The following is a 13,320-nucleotide window of genomic DNA, read 5'->3' on the forward strand; positions in this document are numbered from 1 at the left end:
CAGATGAATTTGTATCACTCTTCAGTTATCCTCCTTCCTTTCAGTTGGGTTTTTGTGCATGTTAAAGCTTTTTTTATCCATTACATTTTTACTTTCTGGTGTGCACGTGTGTTATATATAAATATTTTTGTATTCCATGTTAAAGTATAGTTGTCAACATTTGAAAAAATGTCCATGGACAGTTTGTAAATTGCAATCAAGTAAGCAGTTTATATGAATGTTGACTATGTTTACCAGGATACATAGACCCACCCACTAGGATACCCCAAAATACCACCATATGACACTAGTCATACAATGTATAGCCCTACAAACGAATTTCTGCTATGTTAGTTGTTCATTTAAAACCTACACTTTAAAGAAAAATTGTATATCATGTGCCAGGCATTTTCTCTGATTTTAGTGCTTTTTTATATGGTTTAAAATTCATACGATTTAATTGTAATGCCATATGGCTAACATGTATTTTTCTTGTAGGATTTACTTAGTGCTAACTGTTGTTCACTTCACCTTGTGCCGCGGAAGAGGCTGCTGCTAAGTTTTAAAGGGGGGGCAGCAGCCATTAAACAGTTGTAAATCCGTCCGTAAATAGCAATTAGTGGCTACCATAGTGACTGGTTGGTTCAAAAGCAATAACATTGGAAACAAGATGCACGATACTATCGCTTTAATATTTTATTTTTATTTTTTTTACGGCAGCTGACATTTACAGATATTTTTTTAAAGGAAGTTTTTAAATTCCTGACAGAGTCCTGGAACAATTCTATAACAGAACAGAAACCCCAAAAATGCGACAGTTGGCAAATGTGGATAAAAGAAGGTCTCACTGAAGATGGAGGCTCCTAAGATTAAGCAGTGGACATATGTAAAAGGGCAAACATCGTTTTTTCCAAAATCATAATAGTACACTTTGGGGGGGGGGGGAAATTGAAGGCTATTTTTTTTTGTTTTCGAATGTTAGGGCCTTTATAAAATTAAATTTTTGACTACGGTCTTTTGAAAATCGTTTAAAATAGAACTGAATTGTCTTTTAGTCCTGATATTGTTATTTTCCAAGCCTCTGGTTTAGAGGTGATTTTCCATATAATGCTTTAGGATTTTCTCAGTTACGAGGGGGGTAAGTTTATAACTTGTAACAGAATGTAGCCCTATACTTGCAGTAATGTTCTTGAACAATTTTTGGTGGCAATCATACCATGTAAATCTTGGTTTTGGCAACTTCTTTGATTCTGATTGGTTTACTTTATTGTGTCTTCTAGGAAGAACAAACATGGCTGTGATATCTGTCGCTGTAAGAAATGCACCGACTCCCCATGTGGAAAGATATGCCCTATGGGTTTTGAGCAAGACAATCATGGATGCCTTATTTGCAAATGCAGAGGTATGTATGACAGTTTTGTAATTATTGGCTGGTTGAAGCAGTGGTAAAACTCCAGTGCCCTAGAACTAGGAAACCCAGCACTGCAGAATGTCGACGCTAGAAAAATACTATTAATAATAAATATATAAAATATATTATAGTGTGCCCTCCACGTGCCTTACAAAGAAAGGGTGAATGCTAAATTATAAAATACTTGCAAGCTAATGCTAATGGCCCCTTTAGTGAAACTAAGTGTCATTTACTGATAATTGATTTCCATTTATGATAGCTTTGTTTCCCATTTGTAACATTTTCATTTTTAATTACTGCATTCTAACGAAGTAACCCATCACGGAACTGAGAATGACTTTTTAATGAGCTGATGTTGTAGCCAAATGGACGGTTTGTCTTTGCATGCATTTTCCTTGCCACTTGGCAGTTTTATATTCTAGTATTTTAGTCTTCACCATCTCTAAACTAGAAAGTCCATGTTTGCTCAACACCAATGTTGACAATAAACATTAAGTTATGTTTATGTGAACCTGTCACACAAAATAGAGTCTGGTGCATATAAGGTTATTAGATTTGAAAATAAATGCAGGTATCCCCCAGAGTTGAGCAGGATAACAGTTTTATGGAATATATTGTTTCCTGCTCAGTAGACTTTCTGATATGTGCAAGTTTGTTATCAACATGAAAATCAACATTGGACAGTCATTTGTTATCTCCAGAAACCTGTCTTACGTGAGTGGTTTGATTGCTAAAAGACCATAAATCAGTTATGTATTTATTTTTTGGGATCTACCTCCTGCCACCACAAGTTTGTTTTGTGGTGTCCAACTACAGAGGACACCAGAGAAATGTCTTTAGGAACCTTATTTCAAGAGCAAAATCATATGTACATGTGCGATGTGAACACAGGGCCTTCTGTCCATACAAAAACATTGCTCTACATGCCAGCTAGTCTGAACTAGAAAAAAAAAATATTAATTAAAAAAACTCTTTGTGCATCTAAATGTCTTTGCAAATATGACTATATGACTTTCTGTTCTTCTGCTATAATACATTTGTCCCCTGCATTTTGGATTTTCTTGTTTGCTTTGCAGCATTGAATGTGCATCTATCTGACACTCAGTTCTCAGTACAATACTGTGCATTGCAGATTTCTTTCTTATCTTCCCTAAAGAGAATTCTGTAGGAATAGATCAATGATACAAGGTTATATCTCTAGGTGCTAGCAAGCAATAAACAGATATGCTGTCTGTTCTAATACCGGGAAAAATCACTGTAGTTAATGAACACAATGTATAGTAAGATGATAACTTCCCTTGAACCATTTAATATACTGGTCAATATTAAGATTCATGCAATCAGGCCAATGGATATTTTTGTTCACTTTCCATTTGTCCAATAAAATAATAATAAATATATATACATTTTTACCAAATTTCTACAGAAATTTGGAATTAGGGTTTATGTTAGATGCACGTCTTAGATTTAAAGCACCATTACAGGCATCTAGGCAACTTCATCTCAGTGTAGTGGTCTGGGTGCAGTGATCCTGCAGATTTAGTCCTACAATGCAAAACATTGCTGTTTTGTAGATCTGGAAATGATTACATCGAATGATTACATCGAACATACTTTTAGTGTCTGTCTTCCTGACAGCCAATAGAGGCAGGAGTAGGCAACCTTCTGCATTCCAGATTTTTTGGACTACATCTCCCACAATGCTCTTGCAGCCATAATGCTGGCAAAGCATCATAGGAGATGTAGTCCAAAAGATCTGCGGTACCGAAGGTTGCCTATCCCTGCACTAGAGGGTGTTTCTGCTCCTACAACCAAGTTAGCCTCAGTTTCATGACAATCGATGTCACAGCTCATTGCATCAGGGTATTAAACGTCCTTCTCAGAGGGAAGTACTGGATGCAATGCTACCCTATGAGAAGTATTTGATTGGACGAGAGCGGTTTGCTGTCCCCAATGACGTCATAGGAAGTTGTTGTGTGGAGTGAGAACTGGCACTGTAATACCCTTTTTTTCCAGTTAGGGGGCCCTGATTCTAAGTAGTGTGTACAACACTATAGCTTTAAGAACATGTTTGTATTCCTAATACTATAGTGCAGGGATAGGCAACCTTCGGCACCCCAGATGTTGTGGACTACATCCCCCATAATGCTCTTACACCCATAATGCTGGCAAAGCATCATGGGAGGCGTAGTCCAAAACATCTGGAGTGCCGAAAGTTGCCCATTCCTGCTATAGTGTAATATTATAATGGGTTGTCTGGTGGGTTTGTTAAATTGAGCTGCATTGGGAAATCTGTGATTGGACAACCCCGGGCGGGGGTTAGAAAGGGATGGTTTGCAAAGGCAGAACTGTAAAATTTGCAAGTGGTTTTTAGATATAGCGTAATGGGAGAAAAATAGTTTAATTGAGGTATATCTACTACAGTAATTAATAATAATAATATATATTGTGATTGTGCCTTTAATTAAGGTTACCAGATCCACTATGTTTTCAGGGATCCATATCATGTATACTTATTGATGAAGGTGTATACGATTAAATAACTAGGCATGAAGACTCCTGCAGAATATGCAGAGTATTACACATACTACAGGGCAACCCTAATCATGTGTTTTCATAAATATGACAAATGTATCTGTGTCCCTGAAATCATGGTGGATATAGTAATCCAGGACATACTTGAAAACAAGAGAAATCTCAATGTATCCTTCCTGGTAAAAATATTTTATAAATAAATCTTCAATGCATTTTAATTCTTAATTTTGCGTTGAAGTTGTTTTTGGTAAATTTAACTTGTGTGGTTTAGAAGTGTAGTAATAATCGCGTTGGCTTGTTCTTTGTGTTGTTCTGATGCTCCCATATATACCTGAGCAGCATCTCCATACAGGTGAAAGTGTTGACCAATAGTTGGTCTACTAGCACTTTCTATCTTACTTCGGTGTAAGCTCTGTCAGGTGTAATGTAACCCATTTGAGGGCACACACTAGAAGTTAGACCACTTTGTTAATTCACCTCATTATGTGCTCATGTGTCAAATGTAAAGGAAATTCCCGGTTAGATGTGGGCATTTTTTTTATATATATTTTTTTACTTAAGGACAAAGAGGAATAAGGTGCCCTTATTCCTCTTTGTCCTTAAGTAAAAAAAAATATAAAAAAAATAAAATCAAACTGTGCCTTCATACTTAAATGCTACTGTTAACTTTTTTACAGAAAGGTAGAGATATGAGTTATCCCTGCTAACAATTGAAGGGTTAACCTTGGTGGCATCCAACCTGTTAAAAAAAACAAACAAAAAAAACCCACACATGTGCCTAATGGTTTGTTTTCACAATTTGTGACTGTGACTCGGATGCCTGCTGAGTAGAAACTGCAGCTATATTTAGGCAGTGAAATGCATAAAGACACAATGTCTATATGAACTAATAAATCATCAGTTTAAATGTTACAACAGGCAGTAAATTGTGGTATATTTAGACATTATGGCTGCCATAAAATGTGTTGTTTAGTAGTACCTGTAAGAGGCTTGCACCATATTCATTTTATTGTTATGGTGCATACTACTCTCCCACTGAGAGGGAGCGTGCCTGAAGACATCAGGCATGTTCAAATTCAGGGTCTGGAGAAATCCTTTTCAGCCAATTGCTAAAAGGACCAAATGTGTAATTTGCTGCTCTCAAAAGGAACATAAATATTGTGGTTTAAAATGACTATGCATCGTACTCCATATTTATATTAGCATACATATTAGTATCTCTTTAATTCCCATGTGATTGTTCCGACCAGAATTACTGTCTGTCTGGCTTCACTGAGAGATCACATATTCAGTCTGTGTTATAATCAATTGCACATGCTTTATTAATGAAAGGGTTTCAGAAAATGGATGATAAGAATTTTATACACAATAAGGGATTAATTCATTACTGTGTGCTATTGTCCATTACAAAGAATTAGTTGGTTATTGATTTCCTGTGGAATGAATTATCTTAATGGCTGGAAAATCATTCTTATTAACTAAAATGACAATGCAGCGGCAGGGAAGTAGTCAGGCTGTCCAGAGAAAAAAAGGGTTTTTTATGGTGAGACTGTTAACCTATTACAGACTCTAATGTGGAAAAAGTATAGCAACTCGCAAAAATATAGCAAAAAAATATAGCGCCAGCATAGTCCGTAGCGCTTTACAATATTATCAAAGGGGGAGATTTAACAATAAATGAGACAATTAGAAAAACTTACAGGAACAATAGGTTGAAGAGGGTCCTGCTCGAACGAATTTACAATCTATAGGAGGTGGGGCGTAAAACACAACAGGACAAGAGGTAGCAATCAAACAAGGTGGAGTGAAGCTGAGCTGGATGAGAGAATAGAGTGCTGCCCTTCATTTAGTAGTCGGCAAACCCGAGGACTTTCCATGAAAAGAGTGCAAGAGATCCACAAAGATTGGGATGGTGCCGGGTAAAATAAAATAAAATAAAATGTTCGAGGCACACAAATGTTCGTTGGATTACATAAGCATTCTTAAATTCTGATCAATGAGTTTAGATAAGCTATAACGGACTTGGCCAAAACAGCTGATAGCAGATTATTGCCAAATCCACTATTTTGTCATGCATTTGGTGATTTACCCATAGACTAAGTGTTTAGTGGATAACCCCTTAAGTTGTCCTATAAGTTGTAACCTCATACGAGTGCGCTATGAATTCACATGACATTCTGCAATGTAAAGATTGTTAACATGTTTTCTGCAGGGAAGAACGTGGGGAAAGAAATGTGTAGCTTTGACATGTGCTGTTTGCTCATCTAGGATAAAGAAGTAACGGATAATTATCTATAGCCTCTTACAACTTGTGAAACCCATAGGGCTCCAGCAATAAGGAGCACACATAATTACTCTCCTTGGAGCTGAATATGGAAAAGGTCAAATTTAACAAAGAACACATGTTGATCATATTTTGTTAACCAGACTGAGCAGTGTGGTAAATGTTTTTCTTACAGTTTGGGTAGCTTACACAAGTAAAAACCATATGTGCTGTTTTCAATATAGGATTTATATAAACCTGCAAGCTGCAAATTGTATAATTTACAAGGTCTAATTTTGCAGGTGGTTTCAATGCAATCCCCCTCCCAGATTTACAAGAAGATGAGAAGGGTTTTATGTCCATATATAAAAAGTGTGTGCATTTGTATGTATAATAAACACACACACAATTTATGGGAAAAGTTTGAGAGCGTTAGGAGTGGTCTGTTAAGTATAAGGTCATTTGTTTATGTAGATCAGTGTCTCAACCTAAAATATCACATTAATGCATGTGTAGTATTTACATTTTGCAGTGTTGGATATTTTATGTAAAACGTAGTCTGACATCTCAAAACAGACAACGTAACAATTTCAAAATCAAAATGCACAGGCTTCACAATGTGGTAGTTTATTTAGGATCAGGAGAACAAAATCATACACAATGTTTCGGTCTCAAACCATAGTCAGGTAACAGTTTGTTTTGAAATTCCTCCTTGTAAATGTATCACTTAAAAAGAAACACCACATTATTGCTGCAATATCTAGAATTTCACAGGGTTACTGGTGTACATACCACGGTCGCAGCTGCGACTGGGCCTGGCCCACCAGGGGGCCCGGCCGCCCTGCGACCGGGTATGTACGCCAGTTTGCCAGCCTCTTCTCCTGGGGGGCCCAAGAGCTGGCCACCTCAGGCCCCCCCGAGGCTGGCAGTGGTGTTACATGGCGGGCATGTGAGGGAGCATACTCCCCTGAGTGCTCTCTGCCCAGCTTCCTCGCGCGCACCGCAGTAATGCCGGAGCCATAATATGACGTCACTCCGGCTCCGGCATCAGTAAGTGGCGTGCGAGGGAGTTGAGCAGTCGTCTGCAGGACCGGCCGCCGGGCAGCCCCACTGGACCCCAGAGTAAGATGGAATCCCCTCAGCACTCCCAATGGTAGGAAGGCTGGGGGATTAAATACAGCAGTTTTCGTGTATAGATCATTCCCCTGCAATATCACTGCTCAATTCACTGTCATTTAGTAATTAAATCCCTTTGTTTCTGTTTATGCAGCCCTAGCCACACCTCCCCTGATTGACAGAGCATGGGAAAAAAAACTGGTTTCACTTTCAAACAGATGTAACTTACCTTAAATAATTGTATCTCAATCTCTAAATTGAACTTTAATCACATACAGGAGGCTCTTGCAGGGTCTAGTAAGCTATTAACATAGCAGGGGATAAGAAAATCTTAATTAAACAGAACTTGCAATAAAGAAAGCCTAAATAGGGCTCTCTCTACAGGAAGTGTTTATGGAAGGCTATGCAAGTCACATGCAGGGAGGTGTGACTAGGGTTCATAAACAAAGGGATTTAACTCCTAAATGGCAGAGGATTGAGCAGTGAGGCTGCAGGGGCATGTTCTATACACCAAAACTGCTTCATTAAGCGAAAGTTGTTGAGGTGACTATAGTGTCCCTTTAACTTTGCATACACTAATAAACATCTGACACAATCAGAATCAAACATTAGACATCAGCCCAGATTATTAAGTCTATACACGCGCTTTTTGCACTGATTAGATTTGCTAACTCCTTCATTAGATCTGTCTGGGGATATAAGAATTTTGGGGGGTAACTACAGGGGAACATGTATTTTTATGGTTGCTATTGTTAGGTTCCCTTGTGTCTGGTAGGTAGTTAAATTATCTTGTGCTAACTCAGCTATGTCCCAGACACTAAGGTGCCATGGTCAGTGGCGTCTCTAGGATTCATTTTTAGGGGAGGCACATGGAGGGCCAGGGACAAAAGTAGGGGGGCACATTTAACCCCGCCCTCGCCGCAGTTTGACCCCGCCCCTGTCACATGTTAAGCCCCACCCCTGAGACCATGTGTTTTGTTTTTTTAATAATCCCTGGTGGAGGATTCATTATGTACCACTAGGGATTATTAAAAAACAAACACATTACCCTTGATACAGTGCCATAGTTGGCAACAGTTGAAAAACATTTCCAGGGACATTTTGCAGCACAGCTATCGATTACTGTCTGCAGAGGCGGCTCTCTAATTAGGCGGTTTAGGCGGCCGCCTAAGGCCTCGCGCTGGCGGGGGCCTCGCGGCCGCCTAAACCGCCTGTTGGCAGAGTGTGTCAGGTCCTCGGTCAGTGACCGAGGACCTGACACCAGGAGGGGGCCCGGCGGCTTGCCCGGTATGCCGCCGGGTGCGAGGCCCCTCCTGGCTGCCCGGCCACCATCGCAGACACTGGTCTGCAGCTCCGCAGTGTGCAGAGCTGCAGACCATGTGACTCGCGAGAATTGGCCAATCAGAGCGTTGCCGCGGGTTACCACGGCAACGCTCTGAAATCTCGCGAGACTACCGGTCTGCAGCTCTGCAGACCGAGAGCAGTGGCCACCGGACCACCAGGGAGCCCACTGGACCACCAGGGAAATCAAGGTAGGCTCTCCCTCCCCATCACCCCCCAACACACTCAGCCTCACCCCCCCAGTCACCATCACCACACTCAGCCTTACCCCCAGCCTCACCATCCCCCCACCACCACCCTCAGCTTCACCACCCCACCACCATCACCCCCACCACCCTCAGCCTCACCACCCCTAGCCCCCACCACCATCACCCCCCACCACCACCCCCACCACCCTCAGCATCACCCCCCTCAGTCTCACCCCCAGCCCCCCTCAGCCTCACCCCCAGCCCCCCTCAGCCTCGCCCCCCACCCCCCTCAGCATCATCCCCCTCAGCCTCACCCCCACCACCCTCAGCCTCACCCCCCACCACCCTCAGCCTCACCATCACCCCACCACCCTCACCCCCTCACCATCACCCCCCTCACCATCACCCCACCACCCTCAGCATCACCCTCAGCATCACCCCCCCACCACCCTCAGCATCACCCCCCCACCACCCTCAGCATCACCCCCCACCACCCTCAGCATCACCTCCCCCCACCAGCCTCACCCCCACCACCCTCAGCCTCACCACCCCCCACCACCCTCACCATCACCCCCACCACCCTCACCATCACCCCCACCACCCTCAGCCTCACCACCCACCACCCTCAGCATCACCCCCCACCACCCTCAGCATCACACCCCTCACCACCCTCAGCATCACACCCCTCACCACCCTCAGCATCACCACCCACCACCCTCAGCATCACCCCCCACCACCCTCAGCATCACACCCCTCACTACCCTCAGCATCACACCCCTCACCACCCTCAGCCTCACCACCCCCACCACCCTCAGCATCACCACCCCACCACCCTCAGCACCACCACCCCACCACCCTCAGCATCACCCCCCACCACCCTCAGCATCACCCCCCACCACCCTCAGCATCATCCCCCACCACCCCCCTCAGCATCACCCCCCACCACCACCCTCAGCATCACCCCCCCACCACCCTCAGCCTCACCCCCCTCTCACTCTCACATTATCCCCCCTCTCACTCTCACATTATCCCCCCTCTCACTCTCACATTATCTCCTCTCTCACTCTCACATTATCCCCCCTCTCACTCTCACATTACCCCCCTCTCACTCTCACATTACCATTACCCTCCCTCTCACCATCAACCCCCCGCTCCCTCTCACCATCAACCCCCCGCTCCCTCTCACCATCAACCCCCCGCTCGCTCTCACCATCAACCCCCCGCTCGCTCTCACCATCAACCCCCTCTCCCTCTCACCATCACCCCCCCTCTCCCTCTCACCATCACCCCCCCCTCCCTCTCACCATCACCCCCCCTCCCTCTCACCATCACCCACCCCCCCTCTCACCATCACCCCCCTCCCTCTCACCATCACCCCCCTCCCTCTCACCATCACCCCCCTCCCTCTCACATCACCCCCCTCTCCCTCTCACCATCACCCCCCTCTCCCTCTCACCATCACCCCCCTCTCCCTCTCACCATCACCCCCCTCTCCCTCTCCCTCTCACCATCAACCCCCCTCTCACCATCAACCCCCCTCTCACCATCACCCCCACACCATCACCCCCCTCTCACCATCACCCGCCTCTCTCCCCCCCCCCCATACACACAACACACTTCAAGCAGCTACCCCATACACATAGGGTCTCAGACAAAAACGCAAACATGTTCAGAGACATACATTCACACACACAAGGATACTCTTTGTCAGACACACTCTCAGGCACATACACAGGTAGACAGTGCATCAATGTGTATATGTGACACTTTTTTTGTTAGTGGGGCCTCATGTTTGCGTTTCGCCTAAGGCCTCATAAAGTCTAGAGCCGCCTCTGACTGTCTGTGTATAATATCCCTGGACAGTCAGTGCTCTCTGTATAATACAGGGTTGTGTGTATAATAAATTGGGACAGTCAGTGTTCCCTGTATAGTGCTGCTCTCTATATAATACATGGCTGTGTGTATAATATCCCAGGACAGTCAGTGCTCCCTGTATAGTGCTGCTCTCTGTATAATACATGGCTGTGTGTATAATATCCCAGGACAGTCAGTGCTCCCTGTATAGTGCTGCTCTCTGTATAATACAGGTCTGTTTGTGTATAATATCCCAAGACAGAGAGCAGCACTATACAGGGAAAGCTGACTGTATCTGCATATTATACAGACACAGGCCTGTATTATACAGAGAGCAGCACTATACAGGAAGCACTGACTATCCCGGGATATTATATACACACAGATCTTTATTACACAGATAGCTGAGCCTATACCCCATGTCCCAATCTCTAGACTACTAGTACCTGTCAACAGCAGCTCCCAGACGCGTGTAACAGGGCTAAAGTGTGCGGCAGCTCACACAGATGATTCAGTGGTAAAGTGAACTCGCTGGCAGAGCCAAACTGGGAATCCCTGGGAATCCAAAGCAGCCCTGGAAAAAAATGTATGCCATTCCTACAAGTATGTGTGTGTATATATATATATATATATATATATATATAATATAGTAAGCACACAAGCTCACTGACATGCGCAAATAGGCTTACTGACAGACAAAACTCTCTGACTCACACACAAGCTTACTACAGACAAACTCACTTGTATAAACAGAAGGCTCCCTACAAAGAAGTTCAGGGACACACACAAGCTCACTAAAGACAAGCTCACTGACACACACATGCTCACTAAATAGAAGCTCACTGACACACACAAGCAGTACCATTTTAACAGCGTTAAGGGCTCCTGGGCAAAGCAATGCACTGGGGCCCTTCCTACACAACAACTCACAGGAATTTTAATTATTGATAGACTGCTGAGTCCATACACACACACAGACTGCTGAGTCCATACACACACACAGACTGCTGAGTCCATACACACACACAGACTGCTGAGTCCATACACACACACAGACTGCTGAGTCCATACACACACACAGACTGCTGAGTCCATACACACACACAGACTGCTGAGTCCATACACACATTCAGACTGCTGAGTCCATACACACACACACACACACACAGACTGCTGAGTCCATACACACACACACACAGACTGCTGAGTCCATACACACACACACACACAGACTGCTGAGTCCATAAACACACACAGACTGCTGAGTCCATAAACACACACAGACTGCCGAGTCCACACACACACACACACACACACACACAGACTGCTGAGTCCATGCACACACACACACAGACTGCTGAGTCCATACACACACACACACACACACACACAGACTGCTGAGTCCATACACACACACACACACACACAGACTGCTGAGTCCATACACACACACACACACACACACACAGACTGCTGAGTCCATACACACACACACACACACACACATACTGCTGAGTCCATACACACACATACACACACACACACACAGACTGCTGAGTCCATACATACACACACACACACACACACACACACAGACTGCTGAGTCCATACACACACAGACTGCTGAGTCCATACACACACAGACTGCTGAGTCCATACACACACACAGACTGCTGAGTCCATACACACACACAGACTGCTGAGTCCATGCACACACACAGACACACACAGACTGCTGAGTCCATATACACACACACATACACACACACACACACACACACACACACAGACTGCTGGGTCCATATACACACACACATACACACACACACACACACACAGACTGCTGAGTCCATGCACACACAGAAACACAGACTGCTGAGCCCATGCACATACACACACACACACAGACACACAGACTGCTGAGTCCATACACACAGACACACACACGCCTACCTGTCACTGGAAGCTGTTGCTGGGGGTCAGACATGGGCTGCTGCTTAACGGCGGGGGCGGGGCTTATGTGCGGCAGGCGGGCTTTTGTTTGAGGGCGGGGCCTGTGCCGGGGAGCCTGTCAGTGCTCCCTCCGGCCCCAGCATCTCTGCACAGACAGCCCCCGCACCCCAACCCCTCTGTCTTGCATTCCCTCGGGCTGTAACGCACTGTTACAGTCCAAGGGAATAGAATTGAAGAACATGGGCAGCAAGTTGCTGGCATTTGGGAGGGCCCAAGGGCGGGCACAGCATGATGTAGGGGGGGCCATGGCCCCCTCAGCCCCCCCCCCCCCCCCAGCGACGCCACTGGCCATGGTTGTGCAATGTTTTTATAATGACCCCCTGTAGGGAATGTGTGTGTATGTATGTATAAATATATAAATATCTATAGCTGTGTGTTTCTCAATAAACTTAGAACTGTTTTACCGTTCATCGAGCGTCGGCGGATGTTTGGAAGAGTTATAACCACTCTAGCAGCTCTATCTCAGGGGAAATGGACAAGCTATAATTACTGTGGCTACTCTGTCTCAGGGGATATGTTATACTTGGCAGAGATACTCAGCCTGAGTATAGGAGTTTTATCACATCCAGGGAGTAAAATAGCAAAAGAGCTGCAGCATACCTGATCAAAATAATGCCATT

At 44.4% G+C, this 13,320-nt stretch overlaps 1 protein-coding gene across 1 annotated transcript in view; it reads left to right on the forward strand.

Moving 5' to 3' along the window:
• CRIM1 (cysteine rich transmembrane BMP regulator 1) overlaps positions 1-13,320 on the forward strand; it is a 650,317-nt gene that overhangs the window by 559,111 nt on the left and 77,886 nt on the right. Inside the window, exon 10 of the mRNA XM_063443119.1 lies at positions 1,260-1,381. Within this exon, the coding sequence (XP_063299189.1) occupies positions 1,260-1,381 (122 nt within the window). The remainder of the gene's footprint in view (positions 1-1,259; positions 1,382-13,320) is intronic.

The sequence above is a fragment of the Pelobates fuscus genome, chromosome 2 (genome assembly GCF_036172605.1).
Source record: "Pelobates fuscus isolate aPelFus1 chromosome 2, aPelFus1.pri, whole genome shotgun sequence".
NCBI lineage: Eukaryota > Metazoa > Chordata > Amphibia > Anura > Pelobatidae > Pelobates > Pelobates fuscus.